This window comes from Crassostrea angulata, chromosome 6 (genome assembly GCF_025612915.1).
Source record: "Crassostrea angulata isolate pt1a10 chromosome 6, ASM2561291v2, whole genome shotgun sequence".
Lineage (NCBI taxonomy): Eukaryota > Metazoa > Mollusca > Bivalvia > Ostreida > Ostreidae > Magallana > Magallana angulata.
The window spans coordinates 32,001,305-32,021,946 of NC_069116.1; the positions used below are offsets into that span (position 1 = coordinate 32,001,305).

At 33.7% G+C, this 20,642-nt stretch overlaps 1 protein-coding gene and 1 non-coding gene across 2 annotated transcripts; both read left to right on the top strand.

Annotated features, from left to right (window-relative positions):
• The first annotated feature begins 6,258 nt into the window (after positions 1-6,258).
• LOC128188866 (GPI mannosyltransferase 1-like) lies at positions 6,259-9,002 on the top strand. Its single transcript, XM_052860172.1, has 5 exons — positions 6,259-6,474; positions 7,075-7,604; positions 7,814-8,072; positions 8,258-8,359; positions 8,712-9,002. The coding sequence occupies exons 1-5, from the start codon at positions 6,316-6,318 to the stop codon at positions 8,880-8,882; spliced, it is 1,221 nt and encodes a 406-aa protein (XP_052716132.1). The 5' UTR covers positions 6,259-6,315; the 3' UTR covers positions 8,883-9,002.
• A 3,421-nt stretch (positions 9,003-12,423) lies between these two features.
• On the top strand, positions 12,424-12,495 carry Trnag-ucc (transfer RNA glycine (anticodon UCC)). The gene has a single exon. It is a non-coding gene; the product is annotated as a tRNA-Gly (tRNA).
• The last annotated feature ends 8,147 nt before the right edge of the window (positions 12,496-20,642 follow it).

Here is a 20,642-nt window from a genome sequence, read left to right on the forward strand (position 1 = left end):
AACAAAATCAAACATACATATTATACAACAATTATGAAATATTTATAAACAGATACAAAAACCTATATACATATTTTAACAAGCGTGAAAATGTGAGTATTATAATTGAAAGGAGAAATGTATCGTGCTAAAAGGAAGCAAAAGCGCAGAAATTAAAAAGAAAACGCCCCTTAAGATTTGAACTCCCTCTCAGCCGAGAGCCACTTTCTAATATCCCATGCCTTTCACACTGAGCTAGTTGACTTCCGTCAACCCTGTGGATAAATTTTACGGTTTAAGAATTATAAAATAAAGTTTTAAGTATTAAAATTTTGTGAATTTTCAACCATGATGGGTGTAGACTCCACTATAATATACATGTATCGATAATAATAATGATAATAAAACGTATCCTTTTAAGAAATATACTATTACGATGGAGTCTACATCCATTCATACCCAAAAATTTGCAATTTAGCACAAGTGGTGTCAAGATTTTGACATAAAACGTCGTGTGGCTTAATTTGATAATCTATATCACTTGTGTTTACAGAAGGAAAGTACATGTATGTTATTGGCATTCATCGTGAAATTTGTCATATAAACAATGTATACAGGCCAAAAATAAATATCTGAACAACATTTGATCAAGTTCTTTTTAATTGTTCTTAGTGAGGGATATATAACGCCTTGTGCGCCCTTGTCCCTTGTCCTTTATTCAGAAACTTTGTCAATATTTATTGAAAGCTTCGAAGCTGAGTGATAATTAGATATGACAATCCTACATGTACATGTATATAGGGTATGTTCTGTGTCTTATGTATATAATATAGAATTTTTAGTATTGTTTTCAATTGTTTTCAATTGTTGTTGTAATTTAATAATGTCTATTAGTTGTAAGTGTGGAATCTTTCTACTTGATTTCTACTCGATCAGAAGTAAGTAATCTTAAAACTGACCTTGCACTGATCGAGTATTGAGGGATATATAACGCCTTGTGCGCCCTTGTCCTTTATTCATAAACTTTGTCAATATTTATTGAAAGCTTCGAAGCTGATTAGTATTTATTGCTGACATATTATAAACATACTTCGTAACTTTTGTTTACAAATTGTGTATTCGGTCCAGGCACTTAGGTAATGATCAATAGATCCAATATATCACATGAGTGACGAATGTTCTCCAGGGATAACAGTGTTGATTTTGGTTAAGCTTATTGACTTAAAACACGTCTTAAATTAAACTTATATAATGCGGAATTCTAAATTTGGCAAGGGTTAATTTTCACTTAGAATTACGAAACCCGATCACATGCTGACCACATGCTGTCATCATATCGATACTGTGCCCAATCGGGAATTCTCTCTGGACATTCTTATCTAAACGGGCAGTGATATCGTGAAAGATACTCTTTGTATGGCACAAGATTTGTACGATTGTACGATATAAAATTTAAACAGACTGGATCAGAATCTGCTAGAATCAATCCCTTGTATGATTTTATACAAGGTTTTAGAATATGCCGATCTTTTCATATCAAAGCTGAACAAATCGCACAAGGACGTATCGACTCGCATCACCTCGTATTTTAACCCTAAAACTATTATATAAAAGGTCCCATGAACAGTAACGATTTGTCAATCATGGTGTTCGTATAACAAAAATTGCACGACATTGCGAACCTACATTGCAGCTTATATACAGTATGGTTTTGAGGAAAAAATGACCATTGAGATATGTTGACTAGGTTAAGTATGTGCTTAGTGCGTCGAGCTAACCAAGTATCATTTATATACATAAGCCCCGCGAAGGATCCCGCCTGGGTCATCCTCACAATGTCAGGGGTCCTGAGTCCACTCTTTACTTTCAATTTCAAATCAATCCCTCGGCCACGAGTGGACATAGGGCCCCCATCGTGAAGACGCGACAAGGCCTTCGTGCTCTTTACCTATTCATCATAATTTGGTGTTCATTAAGTTTGTTGGAGGGCTGAGCAAAATTGAACTACATGTGCTGTCATCATGTTCAGCCTTCCAATTCTGACTCCTAAGTTGGCGACAATTTTGTCATCGCGAACAGTTAGTAGATTTTAGTGCAACAATTATTGTTCATCATAATTTTACAGCATAGCTATCTGGTAACATTAAAATTCGAAATCGTTTAGCTCCATATAAAATGTTTCGGCAATGTTTACATGTATTGGCAAAAGTTGAGAAAAATGTAACAAAATAGTCAAGCCATAACCTTGATAGTACTATTTGTTGATATGACAAATCAGTCATGGATTACTTTGATGTATATATACATTTTGCTCCATAATTATTTAGGTATAAAGCGATAGAATGAACTTTGCTAATTGATAATGACTCTATTTCGTGCAGTCGAATTTTAATGCAAAATGGATATAATCATTTTGAACGTTGCTATGCATCCAGGTGCAGGGATGCAGGCACGAAGAGTTATTGCCCAGGGTCGTATTCTACAACCCCGTATCCGCTTTCGGTGGCATATAATTAGTCGTGCACTCGATATTCCTGTTTAACAGGCAGACTCGTCCAAAATAATTTTGACAAGCAAAAAAAAAAATAAATCTTAAAATTCTAATCCGTGTTGGTGGGAGGGGGATAGCGTCTAATAGTACCTATAACTTCAATTTCACTGTTAAATTCATTTCCTTCTTTTCACTTAAATTTTTACATGCTCCCTAAAAAGTTGGGGGGGGGGGGGTCTCCATGATTACTCACTTTTTATATGTAAATTTACTGCAAAAAGGGGGCCTCCTGCCCCCCCCCCCCCCTCCGCTTTTATGACACGTGTCTATATAACCTTTGTAACCTTTAAAATTATGTTCTCATGTGTGTCACTGTATGACCTTCTCAAATTGTACAAAATCAAGACAGGGAGGCTCCAGACCCGCATCCCCCAGCTTTATGACGGACAGTTTTGACAAATCTGTTGCCGCGCATTTAGGAATGATTGTAACGTTGGAATCAATGTAGGCGACATTTGTTCACTTATAATCACCACAGGTGGACAGAGCCAATCGAAACAGTTTGTCATCAGACAATATTAATGTATATATAAAGTAACTCGTGTAAAATGTTCTTTAAAAGATTTTTTTTGTTGAGGAGATGGAGATTTGATTTTATTCTTGTGAAACTAAGCTTTTCTAAAAAAAAAAAATAAATAAATCGGACTTGGTCATTTTCTGACCTAGATCACAAGGATAACTAGGTATATAGTAATGAATAAAATACCGTTTATTTTAAAAACAGGACATATGTATATTTTACTTACATTGTGAGCAAACTTTTTAAGTACCAAGCTTAATAATAATTATAATAGAAAATGCCTAATACAATTTAATTTTTAACAAGCATATATGTTCTATTAAAGCTATACACGCTATAATTTGCGTCAATTTTGAATGACAGTGAAAACGCATGTGTTTGTCTACTTATAAAAGTTATCCTTAATCTGTAAATTACAAGGGTGAATTCCATCTCGTTACAAAGATATAGATTTTTAATTGTTTATTTTCCTGGCAGGAAAATATACCTTAATTTTCATGAATATTGATGAAGGAAGAGCAAACCGACCTCATTGCGCATGTCCGCGGAGAACTAGGTGGTCGTTATTGTTTGCCTAATTAAATATCCAACTTGATTTTTAATATGCTTAACAGTTGTTAATTTGAAATACATACATGTATAATGAGTAAAATACGCTTGCCATTCACGATACCCTTACTTCTGCATTAACACTTATAGGATCTATAAATAGCACATTGGGGAAAAACACAGGTCTACGTCATTTTTATTAAAGGAAGTATTCATATCTACTCACAGGCTTGTATTTTTTTCTTTTGTTTGTACTCGTATACCGGACAAATTTATGCTTTACTGAAAATATCCTTTCCTTTGTGAAACTATCACAATTATGAAGATGTTGACCCTTCACCAGTTTTGGTATGATAGGCTAAATTTAGCTGTCGATATCACGTGATAGATTGATATTCACGAGGAGGCATTACTTTCCTGGCAGGAAAATAAATATTCTTTATTGTTTAATATTTGATATATTTGTAATGTGATCGAATTGAGCATTATAATTAACAGAATAAAGGTAACTTTTATTAGTAATCAAACACATACATTTTCCCCTTTATTCAAAATTGACGCAAATTATAGCGTGTATAGCTTTAAGTTTTTTGGTCTTTTCAACCTTGAAATGTACATCATCAATACATGTAGTTTGATTTGAGAAAATTAAATGTTAAGCAGTAATATTTTAAAAAAAAAACAATAAACTTTTTGACGATAGCTGTGTCATGTAAATTTTGTATTTACTGCCACCCGATAAATTCAAAATTTACAACATGACAGCTGCCGTAACAATTTGAAATCAATCCGAGTATTTCTAAGGAAAGCGTAATAAAATTTTCAAAACACACAAGTGTATACACAGGTCGGGTACACTACCTTATATGGATAGCATTATTTAACATGTGACAATATTCAAGTCAAAAAGGTTCTCCAATCCAGTGAATGAGTCGCAAAGCATGACGGTCTACTACGTGTTTACTTTTCAACACATACACGTGGTTTGTGGCTGTTTTATACACAATATTTAATTGCTTGTGGGAAAATTCGTACAACTTGATTTTTACTTTAGAAGGTAAAAAAGGAAAGATTACTTACCGTAGACATTGTTCCATGCTCACATTGAAAAATACTGTTGTTTTAATTCTTCAATTGTTGCTTCAAAGATCGATCAGTATCAATAGACTGGTATACATACGCATACAAGTACAAGCAAATTTTGATAAGGAAAAACTGCCGAATTGTTTATTGGTGACTTAATTATTGTACACCATTAATAAATGCAGGTAATTCTACATTTATAACATACATAAATAGCCACGATAGTAGAAATGCACAAATATACAAATACAGAAGTACTAGTTATGTATCGTGTAGTATTTTGTACACTAAGCATTCTGATGAGTGTGCCTGAAGAAACTTCAAAATTCTACTAATAAATGTTGTCCCAAACCTGGGGTATCACGTGAAAAACGTACTCACTGCTTCTAAAATAATAGGGCGTACATCTCTTTTGAACTTTGACAATGATGTATTTAGATGGGTTGATATAAGGCCTCATAGGCAATATTTTTCAAATGTGAGCATAGAAATGAAAGATCAGACATGATCGATTTTCCATGTTTATTTAAAAAATTATGAAAATTAATTGAAAATGAGTTTCCAAAGGACAATTGAAAATGGTAATATATTTTCAGTACGCTTTGTATACACTGAAACTTGTAGTTGCCCACAATGCCTTGCAACTCATTCACCTGATTGGTTTGGCAATAAAAGTAAACAGATACCCAATTTTGTATGCAAAGTTATGCCGACGTCACAAAACCTAGTGGTCTCGACCTGATACATGGAAATACTAATTTGAGGAAAGATGCAACTCGATAAGTACACTAGAATCGGAGCCGTTTTTGATAGTTACAGCAATTGTTGTACATGTATTATAACTGCCGATATAAAACTAGAAAAGAAAACAAATAAAAGTTTGGGGATTGAAGCTGTGTTGATTCATAAAAAAGAAAAAGAAAATTTTGATCTAAAATCGTGTCCAAGTCCCATTTAATGTCAACTGGGCTTAGTTTGCATATTTACATCAGAGCGGGGTATCACTAGTGAGCATTGGCTCGTAGATATCTTGTTTAGTTATTTTTTTGCAAAATGAATTGAACGCTCGAGCATTCAATATTGCAAACATATATATATATATATATATATATATATATATATATATATATATATATATATATAATATATATATATATATATATATATATATATATATATATGGTAGATCCGTGCCATTGACCGCTGACAGCCGAGTTGTTCGTAACTCTATATAATTGACTTTTGTGTCGGTAACCGTTTACTATATAGTGCTTTTATTGGAAATGAAACTGGTTATGAAAACAACCTAAAGAGTTGTTAAATATAATATTTATTATTTGATTTGGTCACTTTCTTCTCTCTCTTTTTGTATTAAAACACAGACCTTCATCAATCTTAATTATTGTTTTTAAAAGAAAATGATTTTTTTCATCGAGTTATGACAAAATTAATATATTGGCCCGATATCAATTTATTACTGTACAACAGATCATTCGGAAATATGCGTCAGACCATATCATTCCATACAAAATCCGGATCATGAACGTGAGTGTGTTCACTTTTACACATCAAAAGCGCTACTTTCGATTTGTCGACGAAGCGACAAGAAAGAAGTACCGGTAGGGATGTGGAGATGGCGTTGCAGTGGGAAATAAAGACTGCCCTGGTCCTGGCCTTATTGATCAGGACAGGGATGGTTTTATACGGAGAATGGCAAGACAGAAATTCCATTGTAAAGTTTACAGACGTGGATTACAATGTGTTCACAGACGCAGCAGAGTATATGACTCAGGTAATTTAGCTATTCTCTTTTGTCCACTTCTCAAAAGAGAATAGTAATTTAACGGGTAATATTAATAGCAGATTACGATTACTTATAAGTTTCACTGTACAGGTTTGCACTCCCAGACCGGGAGCTCCAGACCTGCAGTAGTTTACAAATATTATAAAATTATATATTTATTCTATGACGTGACTGAGTTAACTTATAGAAGATGTTGTGTGATTGCTCAGTCAACACCAGGTTCTTGATAAAACCCCCCTTTAAAATTTGTTATAAAATGAAATAAAACAAATTCAAGCTCTGCGAAAATAAAATTCCTTCCAAGACGGATGTACATCACATGTAATTTTATCAGAAAAATAATGGATAGAATTTTCATTAGATTTCTTTATCAGTTATTCAAAAGGGAAGAGTAGTGTGTATATGGTTGGCTTGTCATATCATATATAGCATTATTTGCTTTTTGTCTTAGTATTAAAAGTATAGGGAAATGTCAAAGTAAACATTACTTTAGATTAATAGTTTCTCTTCCAAAAATTTCAGAGCTTTGGGAATTGTAAGTCATGTACTAACCTGTGACTGATATAAATTCTCTTTTTCTATTTTTAGGGAGTTTCACCTTACAATAGATCCACATATCGATACACTCCAATTTTAGCATGGATGTTGCAGCCCAATATCACAATCTCGCCTCTATTTGGAAAGGTCTTATTTGTTCTGTTCGATGTTTTGAGTGGATACCTCATATACGTCATGTTGATGTCAGAGAAAACTGGCCAAGTCCGCTCTCTCCAATGTGCCTTCATGTGGCTGTTAAACCCTTTACCGATCGTCGTTTCATGCAGAGGAAATGCAGAGTCCATCATGTCATTTCTGGTACTACTCTCTCTAAGACTGTTCCAACAGAATCGGATCATACTCGGAGCTGTTGTGTATGCACTCTCAGTCCATGTAAAGATATACCCTCTGACTTACGGCGTGGCACTGTATTTGTACTACAGCAGAAATAATGAGGAGGGTGGACAGCGGTTAACGCTACAATGGATACAGGAGAAGTTACGGCCCTCTAAGGAGAATGCAACTTTGGTTGGGGTATCTTTGTTTACCTTTGTCATTTTAACAGGAACATGTTATCAAAGGTAAGTACCGTTTATCATTAGTTTTTTGTGAATCATGTTAAATTTTAGATTGGTATTCATGAATATCAATATAGTGCATATTTGGATATCTCCAGAGTACATTTAGTTATTTCATTCATGAGAAACTGAAATAAATGAACAAATAACTCTGCCAAGTAATTGAAATAAATTGTTGAAGCTCTTTATCCTTCTTTTTAAATCTCATTCAGATATGGCTGGAACTTCCTACAAGAAACCTATCTCTACCACATCGTCCGGCGAGACATTCGACACAATTTCTCCGTCTACTTCTACATGCTGTACCTGACAGCTGGCTCCCCCTTTGCGGGAATCATTGGCCTGACAGCATTCCTACCTCAACTCATTCTGATTGTCGTCTGCTCCCTGAAGTTTCACAAAGATCCACCAATGGCTTTTTTTCTCAATACATTCATCTTTGTGACTTTCAACAAAGTGTGTACGTCTCAGGTAAATGGCATTACACATTTCACCTTTTTTTCCAGAATTGTTCCACAAGGTTCTTTTTATACCATGTTGGGAATTGCTAACCCCGAAAAAATCTTAATACATTTGTATTCACTGTTTTACTATGTTGTATGGCTCTCATATATGACTCTTTCTCATTTGACTTTTCTTTTTTTGTGTTCTTTTAGTACTTTCTTTGGTACCTGTGTTTGCTGCCTTTAGTGTTGCCCAGTTTAACTATGTCCATTTCAAAAGGAATCACACTCATTGTAGCCTGGCTTCTTGGACAGGTAAGCTGTTTCATTATACAACTGAATTTTGTATGAAACATTGCATAATATTTTGGACCTCATTTGTTAAGGCGTATACTGTGGTTTCATTAATATTCAAGGGTATCAATTTTTGTGGATTAAGTGAAAATCACAGTTTCAAGGATATGTAAATTCGTGGCCAATGACCCTATCAATACAAATTGATAGTAGAAATTGCACTTCAATGAACATTTAATTTCATGGATAAACTTAACAACGAAATCCACGAAAATTGGTATTCAGCGATTATTGATAAAACCACAGTAGTATGCATTGACCTTTTAGTATGCATTTTGTTATAAATGGAAATCTAAATTGTTCAATTTTTTAGGGAATTTGGCTGATGCCAGCATATTATCTGGAGTTTGAAGGGATGAACACTTTTTTCTGGATCTGGTGTGCAGGACTGCTATTTTTTCTGATTAATATCGCAGTGATTGCATCTATTCTGGATAGCTATGTGTACACACCCTGGGGAAGAGGTATTCATAAACAGGAATAGCCATTCTTGATCTCAAACTCACAAGTGACTGGTATTTGCTGGTGACAAAAGACTTGTTAAACATGAGTGATGTTCGAGGAAGACTATCATGATAACATTTTTCATATTTTTTTTTTTTTACATTGGTTCATGATTATCATTAAACTTCCGAAAGTGAAAAGTTTTTTTTGAGAATTATATGTCATAAAAAAGAAGTTTGGTGTAATGTAATTGTATAAGGTCATTGAAAATGCCCAAAAAGCACATTTAGAAAAATCAATTTGATTGAACCCACGTACCCAAAGATTTAAAGCAAAAGAAAACGAGAAATATTAAATGAATTTAGTTTGCTGCTATGATAAGGTCTCTCTATGATATAGGGGGCCAAAAATCTATAATATCTACATATGTATACAAAGTAATACGAAATCTATTTCTCATTAAAAAAAAATAAATAAAAAGAGGCATTAGGAAATTCAAAGATTTAAAGCAATTAAAAATGAAATCTATTTTGTAGCCATTCATTCTTTTTTACAATGATAAACAATATATAAATACAGTTGAACTTCGGTATCTCGAACACCGATATCTCGAATACAATGGATATGTCGAAGTGATTTGTCAGACACAACCATTTTAAGTATTTTACCCTAGATATCTCCAATGCTCGGATATCTCGAAGTTTTTAACCAGTCCCATCTAGTTCGAGAAAATGACGTTTGTCTGTATTAATAACAGTTTCACATTGATTCGGAAAAGTTACGCGTTATATTGCGATAGTTTAGCATGAATTCGCAAAAAAAACTTTTATTCTGCGAAAGGTACGCATTATATTGCGAAAGATTTGCATTTATTCAAGAAAGTGTTGCTCTGATTCGAGATAATACCACTCAAGCTTCGCGTTCATTTGCAAAAGTGGCACGTTTATTCGCGAACAAATGAAAATAAAGCTACTACATGTAAATGCCTTTCATTTTAAAAGTTTTTTAATGACCTTTGTAAATACAATTTTCAATTTGAAGTTGAGGAACGCAATTATGCTTTACACACAAAACTATTATTAACTATAATTTTAACCTGTGAAAAGTTCTGGTTAATCATTAGAACTGAAGTACTAAAACATTATAAACAATAGAAATTGAAAAATAAAATTTTGATCAAAATCGTAAACATGTCTTTTTAGATAATAAAACGCTTTCGATTCATACGGGTATGAAGATAGTACGCATTGCAGAAAATGAATTGTAAAATTGCAAATACATAACCTGCGTTATGTTACATATAAAATGTGATTTTTTTCTACAATGATAGCCCTCATTAATCATCAAATAAAGCATTTTATCCATCTGATTAAAATACTGAACTCTACACAAGCGCAGAGAGATGCATGCATAGATGCACAGCGCAGAGAGATGCACAGATCTCTACATAAGCGCACAATGCGCTGTGCGCTTATGTATAGATATCCATATTTTAACCAGATTAGCATTTCACTGCATGTTTAAATTTAAAAATCTTTCTTTTAATGAGTTATCAAATTAAACATAAGGAGTAAGTAAAAGTAACTTGATTATTGTAGATATGAGAGTTTGAGTTCGACATCATCGTGATCTGATCCATGCAGTCCCTGACTTTTTAGGTGAACGAAGAAACGTTAATGCGTCGCTAACATGTAGCAAGAATTATTTACAGTACATGCCACTTAAAGTCCTCAAGAAAATTTATTTCTTCTATTTAATTACTGTTTAACCAAATGACTGTGAAAAAAGGTTTGAGAAACAAATCTCTGTTTTCTATTTTTACTTGTCTGTCACAGCTACTGGTATAGTACACATTTATACCGGTAAACCATATTCATTCGCGGATGCCCGGACCCCCAACTCTGAAAAAAAAAAATATGAAATTTCTCTCTTAAATACAAAGTAAAATTGCCGAAAAAATGTCTCGGTTATCCCCCCTCCTGAAATTTTTTTAGTACATAATTCAAAGGAAAGAAAATTTTTTGTATGCGCTTGTCACAATGAAGCCTGAGGGAATGTAGTGATTTTTAATCTTTTATAGATCAGATTTCTTAAATTTACATAAATTACTCAAAAAATACCTCGGACTCCCTTCCCCCGGATAACTACATGTAATTTACTCCTCAGACACCCCCTTGAATTTTTACATAGGAATATATAAAATAAATCTTTCAAATTTTTCTTCTAAAAACCCTTTGCTTAGAAAAGCTGTTACTTTAGTAAATGCAACCTTGGACAGCGTAGATTCAAATTCGTCAAATCCTTCAGGAGTAGGGTGGAGCCCTATTGGGTGGTTCAATTTTACAACGGAATGCATTCTAAATTATTTTAAAAATAAAACCCTCAAATGTTGTAATATAGGTTTATATTATATAATATGATTATAAATTCTTTAAAATTGTTTAGATTTTGGCCTCTGGACCATTCCTTGGCCTCGCAAGGAGTTCAAAGTTTGATTTAATTATAGGTTTATACAGTATATCTTATATGTAAACAGTTTTTAAGATCCTCTTAAAACCCGCAATGCTCAATATGTGATATAACTATAAAATCACCCTGTTACATGGGGTCTTAATAAAAATCATCAGGATATCCAGGGGGGGGGGGATTTGAACTTCTTTATACAGAATATTTTCAAATACATTGTCCAGATAAATTGTATATGACTCCATAAAGCTAATTTTATTATGGCTAGTATTGCTCAGATGAGCGATGTGGCCCGTGGGCCTCTTGTTTAACCTATCATCAGCATTCGCTTTTATTGGGAGTTGATTTTAATCAACTCTCCTATGCACTTACTCAAGCAAACCGAAAGTGAAACAGTGTTTGGACCTAAGCACAAATCAATACCGCTGACAACACATAGTTCCTGAAAATAGTCGATAAAATTCGATGCAATGTATTCTGAAGCATTGTTTTTCAAGAAAACTCATTTATTAATACCATGAAAATTGTAAGATTTTAAATGGTACAAACAGTTTAGATATTTTTTGAAGTTGTATGCATGTATTCATACGCTAGACTTCAATGTACTAGTCTCGTTCAACCAGACGCTCGGCTGTCTCCGTTAATATGCGACAAAACAGAGAGTCTCCCTTGCTTGTCGGAGATAAACGGAGACAGTCGAGCGTTTGGTTGAACAAAACTAGAGTTCAATCTTGCCTGGATCCATACAATTTCTCAGAAATAGTTCGATTACTGATACTACTTGCCATGCTAAATCACACATCGCTGATTTTAAAATAAACGATAATCGATAAAATCAACTCCCGTCAGCACTTCAGTACTTTGATAGTTGAGTTGTAAACCGTAGTTTACAACTCTTAAAACCGTATTAATTAGATAGAAATCGCTTTCCTCTATATTTTATGTGTTCCTAGTACTTGTATAGAGATACATGTATATACCGCATTATAGCGCATACATACAAGCTTGTCACAGAAAAGCCTTGGGGAATGTACATACACGCTTGTCACAGAAAAGCCTTGGGGAATGTACTATAATTTTTTTTATCTTGCGTACAATGAACCCGTAAATTATAAGCGTCGGTGGTGTAATGGTCAGCATGGTTGCCTTCCAAGCAGTCGATCCGGGTTCAATTCCCGGCCGACGCACTTTTAGCTCACCTGACTCACTCAGATGACATTTGATTCACGACCTACCGTTTTTGTCCATGTTTGTTAGCATGTCGTAGACTTTTGATTATTGTTCTTATAAACGTTTGAGTCAATTTTGACCAAATTAGTTTTGGTGCAGAGGTAACATGTATTAACATCTTTCGAAGGGGGGAAATGCATTTGGAATTTTTTGATCACGTACACCTTTCGGTTTCCAATAATTTGTAGTAGTTACTGTAAAAATTAATTTGAAATATTCGTATACGCTCCTTGATTTCTTACAGGCAAATATAATATAACAACTAGACACTTGTTGCAAAAGCAACAAAAAGGTCTTCCGTTTTGATATACATGTATCAATTTAACTGTGAGACATTGCTTCTCTGACATAGAAAAAAAGTAGATATGATAATTATTGTGAATGATATATCCAGACGTTACTTACATGTAAAACAACGAAAATGAAAAAGAAATCAATTTTTGAAGTACTTTCTGTGACGACCGGAAGCAACGCCGATCTAAACAAAAATGTTAACCATTTGAACAATCATAAATTAATCTTTCCTCAAAGTTTGGTTGTTCACGTCTCTGCCAAATCTAAGATCTCTTTGAAACAATATTTTTGTCTCGGGACCGGAAACAGACAAACAGTAGTGATTAATAAAAACAAAAGCTGGTATTTCTCATACATTTGCTAAGCGTACATCACTGTTTATCAGGCTAGATGAAACACCTGAGAAAGTCAGTTAAACTTGTTAAAAACATGATTTGTTTGAGCCCTTCCAGTAAGAACCGGAAGTGACAGTTGGCAAAATTAGAGTCGTTAAACACATCCCCAATCAAATTTCTATCAATCATGAGAGCTTCGTGTCTCAACCACTAACAGTGACAAAAATCTCGCGGACATCAAATTTGTAAAAAGGAAAGCTACAGAGATATATTTGAGATATCTTACCGGAAGTAAAATTTATTTGCTAATTTTAAATTAAATAGATAACATATGTAAGATTATATATTGATATTTTTATTTTATATAAAATGAATAAAATGCGTAAAAACATAATTTTTGAAGTGCTTCCGGTGACGACCGGAAGTTACACCGAACATTACAATATAGTGTAAACACATGCACGTACATACTTCTTACATCCCACAAAGTTTAATTGATCAAGTCGTCACCGTTTTTGAGATCTCTAGGAATCAAGGTTTTTTGTCTCGGGACAGGAAACGGACAAACGGAAGTGTTCGATGAAAATGAAAGTAAGTATTTCTTAACCATTACACAACAGGACTTAATTGGCTATCAATTTGTCTTACATTGTCAAACAAAAACAGTTAAACTCTTTACCAACTTGAATTGTTTGAACTCTTCCGGTGTGGACCGGAAGTGACGGTTCACAAAATGAGAGTGCTTAAACACATCTTCTATCAAATGTCTATCATCCATGTAAGTTTCGTGTCTTGGTCACTTACAGTTTATGAGATTTCGCTGTCATAATATTTCTTTTAAAAAGACTACGTGAGATATTTGAGATATCTCACCGGAAGTAATTTTTTTTGTTTATTAATCATCGGATAGATGACATATGAAAGCGTTTATACTTATATTTCAATTCTATGTTAAACAAATAAAATGCGTAAAAACATAATTTTTGAAGTGCTTCCGGTGACGACCGGAAGTTACGCCGAACAAAACAAAATGATGTAAACACATGTACATACATAGGTCTATCATCCCACAAAGTTTGATTGTTCAAGTCGTCACCGTTTTTGAGATCTCTAAGAATCAAGGTTTTTTGTCTCGGGACAGGAAACGGACAAACGGAAGTGTTCGATGAAAATGAAAGTTAGTGTTTGTTAACCATTACACAACAGAACTTTATTGACTATGAATTTGTCTTACTTTGTCAAACAAAAACAGTAAATCTCTTAAACAACTTGGATTGTTTGAACTCCTCCGGTGTGGACCGGAAGTGATGGTTCACAAAATAAAAACGGTTAAACACATCTTCTATCAAATGTCTATCATCCATGTAAGTTTCGTGTCTTGGTCACTTACATTTCATGAGATTTCGCTGTCATAATATTTGTTTTAAAAAGACTACCTGAGATATTTGAGATATCTCACCGGAAGTAATTTTTTTTTGTTTATTAATCATCGGATAGATGACATATGAAAGCGTTTATACTTATATTTCAATTCTATGTTAAACAAATAAAATGCGTAAAAACATGATTTTTGAAGTGCTTCCGGTGAAGACCGGAAGTTACAACGAACAAAACAAAATAGTTTAAACACATCTACAGCAATAGGTCTATCATCCCTCAAAGTTTGGAGGTTTAAGTCTTTATGGTTTCTGAGATCTCATTGTCCATAGCTTTTTGTCGCGGGACAGGAAACGGACGACAGGAAGTGAATTTTGACAAAATGAAAAAAACGCCTAGAGATATTATCATTCTCTATCAGTCCTGAAAATTTCAAGAAAATCTATCCATCCATCTCTGAGAAATCTTGTGGACAAAAAAGGGGAAAAAAATAATAATAACTAGACTCTTGTTGCAAAAGCAACAAAAAGGTCTTCCGTTTTGATATACATGTATCAATTTAACTGTAAGACATTGCTTCTCTCAGTATTTCATAACCATTAGACAACAGGACTTAATTGACTATCAATTTGTCTTACTTTGTCAAACAGAAGCAGTAAATCTCTTAAACAACATGAATTGTTTGAACTCTTCCGGTGTGGACCGGAAGTGACGGTTGACAAAATAAAAACGGTTAAACACATCTTCTATCAAATGTCTATCATCCGTGTAAGTTTTGTGTCTTGGTCACTTACAGTTTATGAGACTTCGCTGTCATAATATTTGTTTTAAAAAGACTACCTGAGATATTTGAGATATCTCACCGGAAGTAATTTTTTTTGTTTATTAATCGTCGGATAGATGACATATGAAAGCGTTTATACCTTTATATCATTTCAGTGTTAAACAAATAAAATGCGTAAAGACATAATTTTTGAAGTGCTTCCGGTGACGACCGGAAGTTACGACGAACAAAACAAAATAGTTTGAACACATCTACAGCTATAGGTCTATCATCCCTCAAAGTTTGGATGTTCAAGTCTTTATCGTTTCTGAGATCTCATTGTCCATAGCTTTTTATCGCGGGACAGGAAACGGACGACAGGAAGGGAATTTTGAAAAAATGAAAAAAATGCCTAGAGATATTTTCGTTCTCTATCAGTCCTATAAATTTCAAGAAAATCCATTCATGCATCTCTGAAAAATCGAGTTAAACTTTTAAAAAACTTGATTTCTTTGAACTCTTCCTGTGTGGACCGGAAGTGACGGTCGACCAAATAAAAACGGTTAAACACATCTTCTATCAAATGTCTATCATCCCTGTAAGTTTCGTGTTTTGATCACTTACAGTTTCTGAGATCTCGGGGTTCAAACATTTACTTTAAAAAAGGCTTCATGAGATATTTGAGATATCTCACCGGAAGTAGAATTTTTATGTTTATTAATCATCGGATAGATGACATATGTAAGCATTTATACTTATATTTCAATTCTCCGAGAAATATATTAAATGCGTAAAAGCATAATTTTTGAAGAGCTTCCGGTGACGACCGGAAGTTACGACGAACAAAACAAAATAGTTTAAACACATCTACAACTATAGGTCTATCATCCCTCAAAGTTTGGATGTTCAAGTCTTTATCGTTTCTGAGATCTCATTGTCCATAGCTTTTTGTCGCGGGACAGGAAACGGACGACAGGAAGTGAATTTTGAAAAAATGAAAAAAACTCCTGGAGATATTATAATTTTCTGTCAGTCCTGAAAATTTCAAGAAAATCCATCCAGCCATCTCTGAGAAATCTTGCGGACAAAAAACGGACAAAAAAAAAAATAATAATAATAATAATAATAATAAGAAACATTACAATCACTATAAGGTCTTCCGTTGGAAACGGAAGACCTTAATAAGAAACATTACAATCACTATAAGGTCTTCCGTTGGAAACGGAAGACCTTAATAACTAGACTCTTGTTGCAAAAGCAACAAAAAGGTCTTCCGTTTTAATATACATGTATCAATTTAACTGTAAGACATTGCTTCTCTCGGTAAGAACCGGAAGTGACAGTTGACAAAATTAAACCCGTTAAACACATCCCCAATCAAAATTCTATCAATCATGAAAGATTCGTGTCTCAATCCCTTAAAATGACGAAAATCTCGCGGACATCAAATTTGTAAAAAGGAAAGCTACATAGAGATATTTGAGATATCTCACCGGAAGTAAAATTTATTTGCCAATTTAACATTATATAGATGACATATGTATGATTGTATACTGATATTTTCATTTTATGTAAAATGAATAAAACAAATTTTTGAAGTGCTTCCGGTGACGACCGGAAGTTACGCCGAACAAAACAAAATAGTGTATACACATGTACATACATAGGTCTATCATCCCACAAAGTTTGATCGTTCAAGTCGTTACTGTTTTTGCGATCTCCAGGAATCAAGGTTTTTTGTCTCGGGACAGGAAACGGACAAACGGAAATGCTCAATGAAAATTGTAATTAATATTTTTTTTGTACTTGCCCTTTCTACTTAATTTTTCATCGACTACACTACAAATATCAAAGGAAAACAGTTAAACTGATAAACAGCTTTATTTGTTTGAACTCTTCCTGTGTGGACCGGAAGTGACGGAAGACAAAACGAAACCGGTTAAACACATCTTCAATCAAATGTCTATCATCCATGAAAGTTTTGTGGTTTGATCACTTATACTTTCTGAGATCTCGTTTGTACAAAATGTGTTTCAAAAAAGCTACCTGAGATATTTGAGATATCTCACCGGAAGTAGAAATTTTTTGTTGAGTTAACATCGCATAGACAACCTATGCATATATTTATACTAATATATTTATTTTATGGAAAAGGAATTTTATGCGAAAAAGTAATTATTTTTGAAGTGCTTCCGGTAACGACCGGAAGTTACGACGAACAAAACAAAATGATGTGAACACATCAACAGCTATATGTTTATCATCCCTCAAAGTTTGGATGTTCAAGTCCTTACCGTTTCTGAGATCTCGTTGATACAAGCTTTTTCAACGCGGGACAGGAAACGGACAAACGGAAGTGCTCAATCTAAATTGTATTCAATATTTCTTGTATACTTGCCCTTTGTACTTCATTTCTCATCCAGCACACTACAAATATGAATGGTAAAAAGTTAAACTGATAAACAGTTCGATTTGTTTGAACTCTTCCTGCGTGGACCGGAAGTGACGGAAGACAAAACGAAACCGGTTAAACACATCTTCAATCAAATGTCTATCATCTATGAAAGTTTTGAGGTTTGATCACTTATAGTTTCTGAGATCTCGTTTGTACAAAATGTGTTTCAAAAAAGCTACCTGAGATATTTGAGATATCATACCGGAAGTAGAATTTTTTTGTTGAGTTAACATTGGAGAGATAACCTATGCATATATTTATACTTATATATTTATTTTATGGAAAAGGAATTTCATGCGAAAAAGTAGTTATTTTTTAAGTGCTTCCGGTGACGACCGGAAGCTACGACGAACAAAACAAAATAGTTTAAACACATCTACAATTATAGGTCTATCATTCCTCAAAGTTTGGATGTTCAAGTCCTTTTCGTTTCTGAGATCTCATTGTCCATAGCTTTTTTCCGCGGGACAGGAAACGGACGACAGGAAGTGAATTTTGAAAAAATGAAAAAAACGCCTAGAGATATTATCCTTTTCTATCAGTCCTGAAAATTTCAAGAAAATCCATCCAGCCATCTCTGAGAAATCTTGTGGACAAAAAAAGGAAAAAAAAAAAATAATAATAATAACTAGACTCTTGTTGCAAAAGCAACAAAAAGGTCTTCCGTTTTGATATACACGTATCAATTTAACTGTAAGACATTGCTTCTCTCAGTATTTCATAACCATTAGACAACAGGACTTAATTGACTATCAATTTGTCTTACTTTGTCAAACAGAAGCAGTAAATCTCTTAAACAACATGAATTGTTTGAACTCTTCCGGTGTGGACCGGAAGTGACGGTTGACAAAATAAAAACGGTTAAACACATCTTCTATCAAATGTATATCATCCGTGTAAGTTTTGTGTCTTGGTCACTTACAGTTTATGAGACTTCGCTGTCATAATATTTGTTTTAAAAAGACTACCTGAGATATTTGAGATATCTCACCGGAAGTAATTTTTTTTGTTTATTAATCATCGGATAGATGACATATGTAAGCGTTTATACCTTTATATCATTTCAGTGTTCAACAAATAAAATGCGTAAAAACATAATTTTTGAAGTGCTTCCGGTGACGACCGGAAGTTACGACGAACAAAACAAAATAGTTTAAACACATCTACAGCTATAGGTCTATCATCCCTCAAAGTTTGGATGTTCAAGTCTTTATCGTTTCTGAGATCTCATTGTCCATAGCTTTTTATCGCGGGACAGGAAACGGACGACAGGAAGGGAATTTTGAAAAAATGAAAAAAACGCCTAGAGATATTTTCGTTCTCTATCAGTCCTATAAATTTCAAGAAAATCCATCCATGCATCTCTGAAAAATTGAGTTAAACTTTTAAAAAACTTAATTTGTTTGAACTCTTCCTGTGTGGACCGGAAGTGACGGTCAACCAAATAAAAACGGTTAAACACATCTTCTATCAAATGTCTATCATCCCTGTAAGTTTCGTGTTTTGATCACTTACAGTTTCTGAGATCTCGGGGTTCAAACATTTACTTTAAAAAAGGCTTCATGAGATATTTGAGATATCTCACCGGAAGTAGAATTGTTATGTTTAGTTAACATCGGAAAGATGCAATATGTAAGCATTTATACTTATATTTCAATTCTCCGAGAAATATATTAAATGCGTAAAAGTATAATTTTTGAAGTGCTTCCGGTGACGACCGGAAGTTACGACGAACAAAACAAAATAGTTTAAACACATCTACAACTATAGGTCTATCATCCCTCAAAGTTTGGAGGTTCAAGTCTTTATCGTTTCTGAGATCTCATTGTCCATAGCTTTTTGTCGCGGGACAGGAAACGGACGACAGGAAGTGAATTTTGAAAAAATGAAAAAAACGCCTGGAGATATTATAATTTTCTGTCAGTCCTTAAAATTTCAAGAAAATCCATCGAGCCATCTCTGAGAAATCTTGCGGACAAAAAACGGACAAAAAAAAAAAATAATAATAATAATAATAAGAAACATTACAATCACTATAAGGTCTTCCGTTGGAAACGGAAGACCTTAATAATAAGAAACATTACAATCACTATAAGGTCTTCCGTTGGAAACGGAAGACCTTAACTAGACTCTTGTTGCTATAGCAACAAAAAGGTCTTCCGTTCCTCGTGTATTAATCTGCACAAAAAATCCAGTTATCTTGTAAACAGAAAATAGATACATGTACATTTTGTCTTTCCTCAAAGTTTGGATGTTCAAGTTTTCGTTAGTTATAATATCTCGTTGAAAAAATCTAGGGTCCGGAAACGAAAAAACGGAAGTGATTTAAAAAACGGAAAGTAAATATGTTAGTTCATTTACCTACGTACGTTACTGTTCATCACATTGAGTAAAATGTTTTTAAAAAAGTTAAAAGTTTTAAAAAAAGTTCTATTGCTTTTGAACATTTCAAGTATTAACCGGAAGTGACGTAGGACCCAATGAAACCCGTTAAACACATGTTCAATCAATGTCCAATATCTATATAAGTCTTGATCTATCACAGTTTCTTGTGGGTACTTTGTTTTTAAAAAAGAAGGCTACCTGATATATTTGAGATGTCTCACCGGAAGTACATCTTTTTTTGACCATGTGTAGATGACTTTTTGTATTTCTATAGCTAAAATGTTACTTCAATGCTAAATAACCAAAATATTTTTAAAAATATCAAAATTTGGTGTACTTCCTGTGACGACCGGAAGTTACGCCGGATAAAACAAAATAGTGTTAACACATGTACATACATAGGTCTATCATCCCACAAAGTTTGGTTGTTCAAGTCGTTACTGTTTTGAGATCTCGTCGAAATAAGGTTTTTGGTCTCTTGGCAGGAAACGGGCA

Bases quoted from the DNA above. Each gene is read 5' to 3' on its own strand.
- LOC128188866 (XM_052860172.1), top strand. From the start codon at position 6,316: ATGGCGTTGCAGTGGGAAATAAAGACTGCCCTGGTCCTGGCCTTATTG. The intron at 7,605-7,813 runs GTAAGTACCGTT...AATCTCATTCAG, and splicing joins ACAGGAACATGTTATCAAAG to ATATGGCTGGAACTTCCTAC. The intron at 8,360-8,711 runs GTAAGCTGTTTC...TCAATTTTTTAG, and splicing joins TAGCCTGGCTTCTTGGACAG to GGAATTTGGCTGATGCCAGC.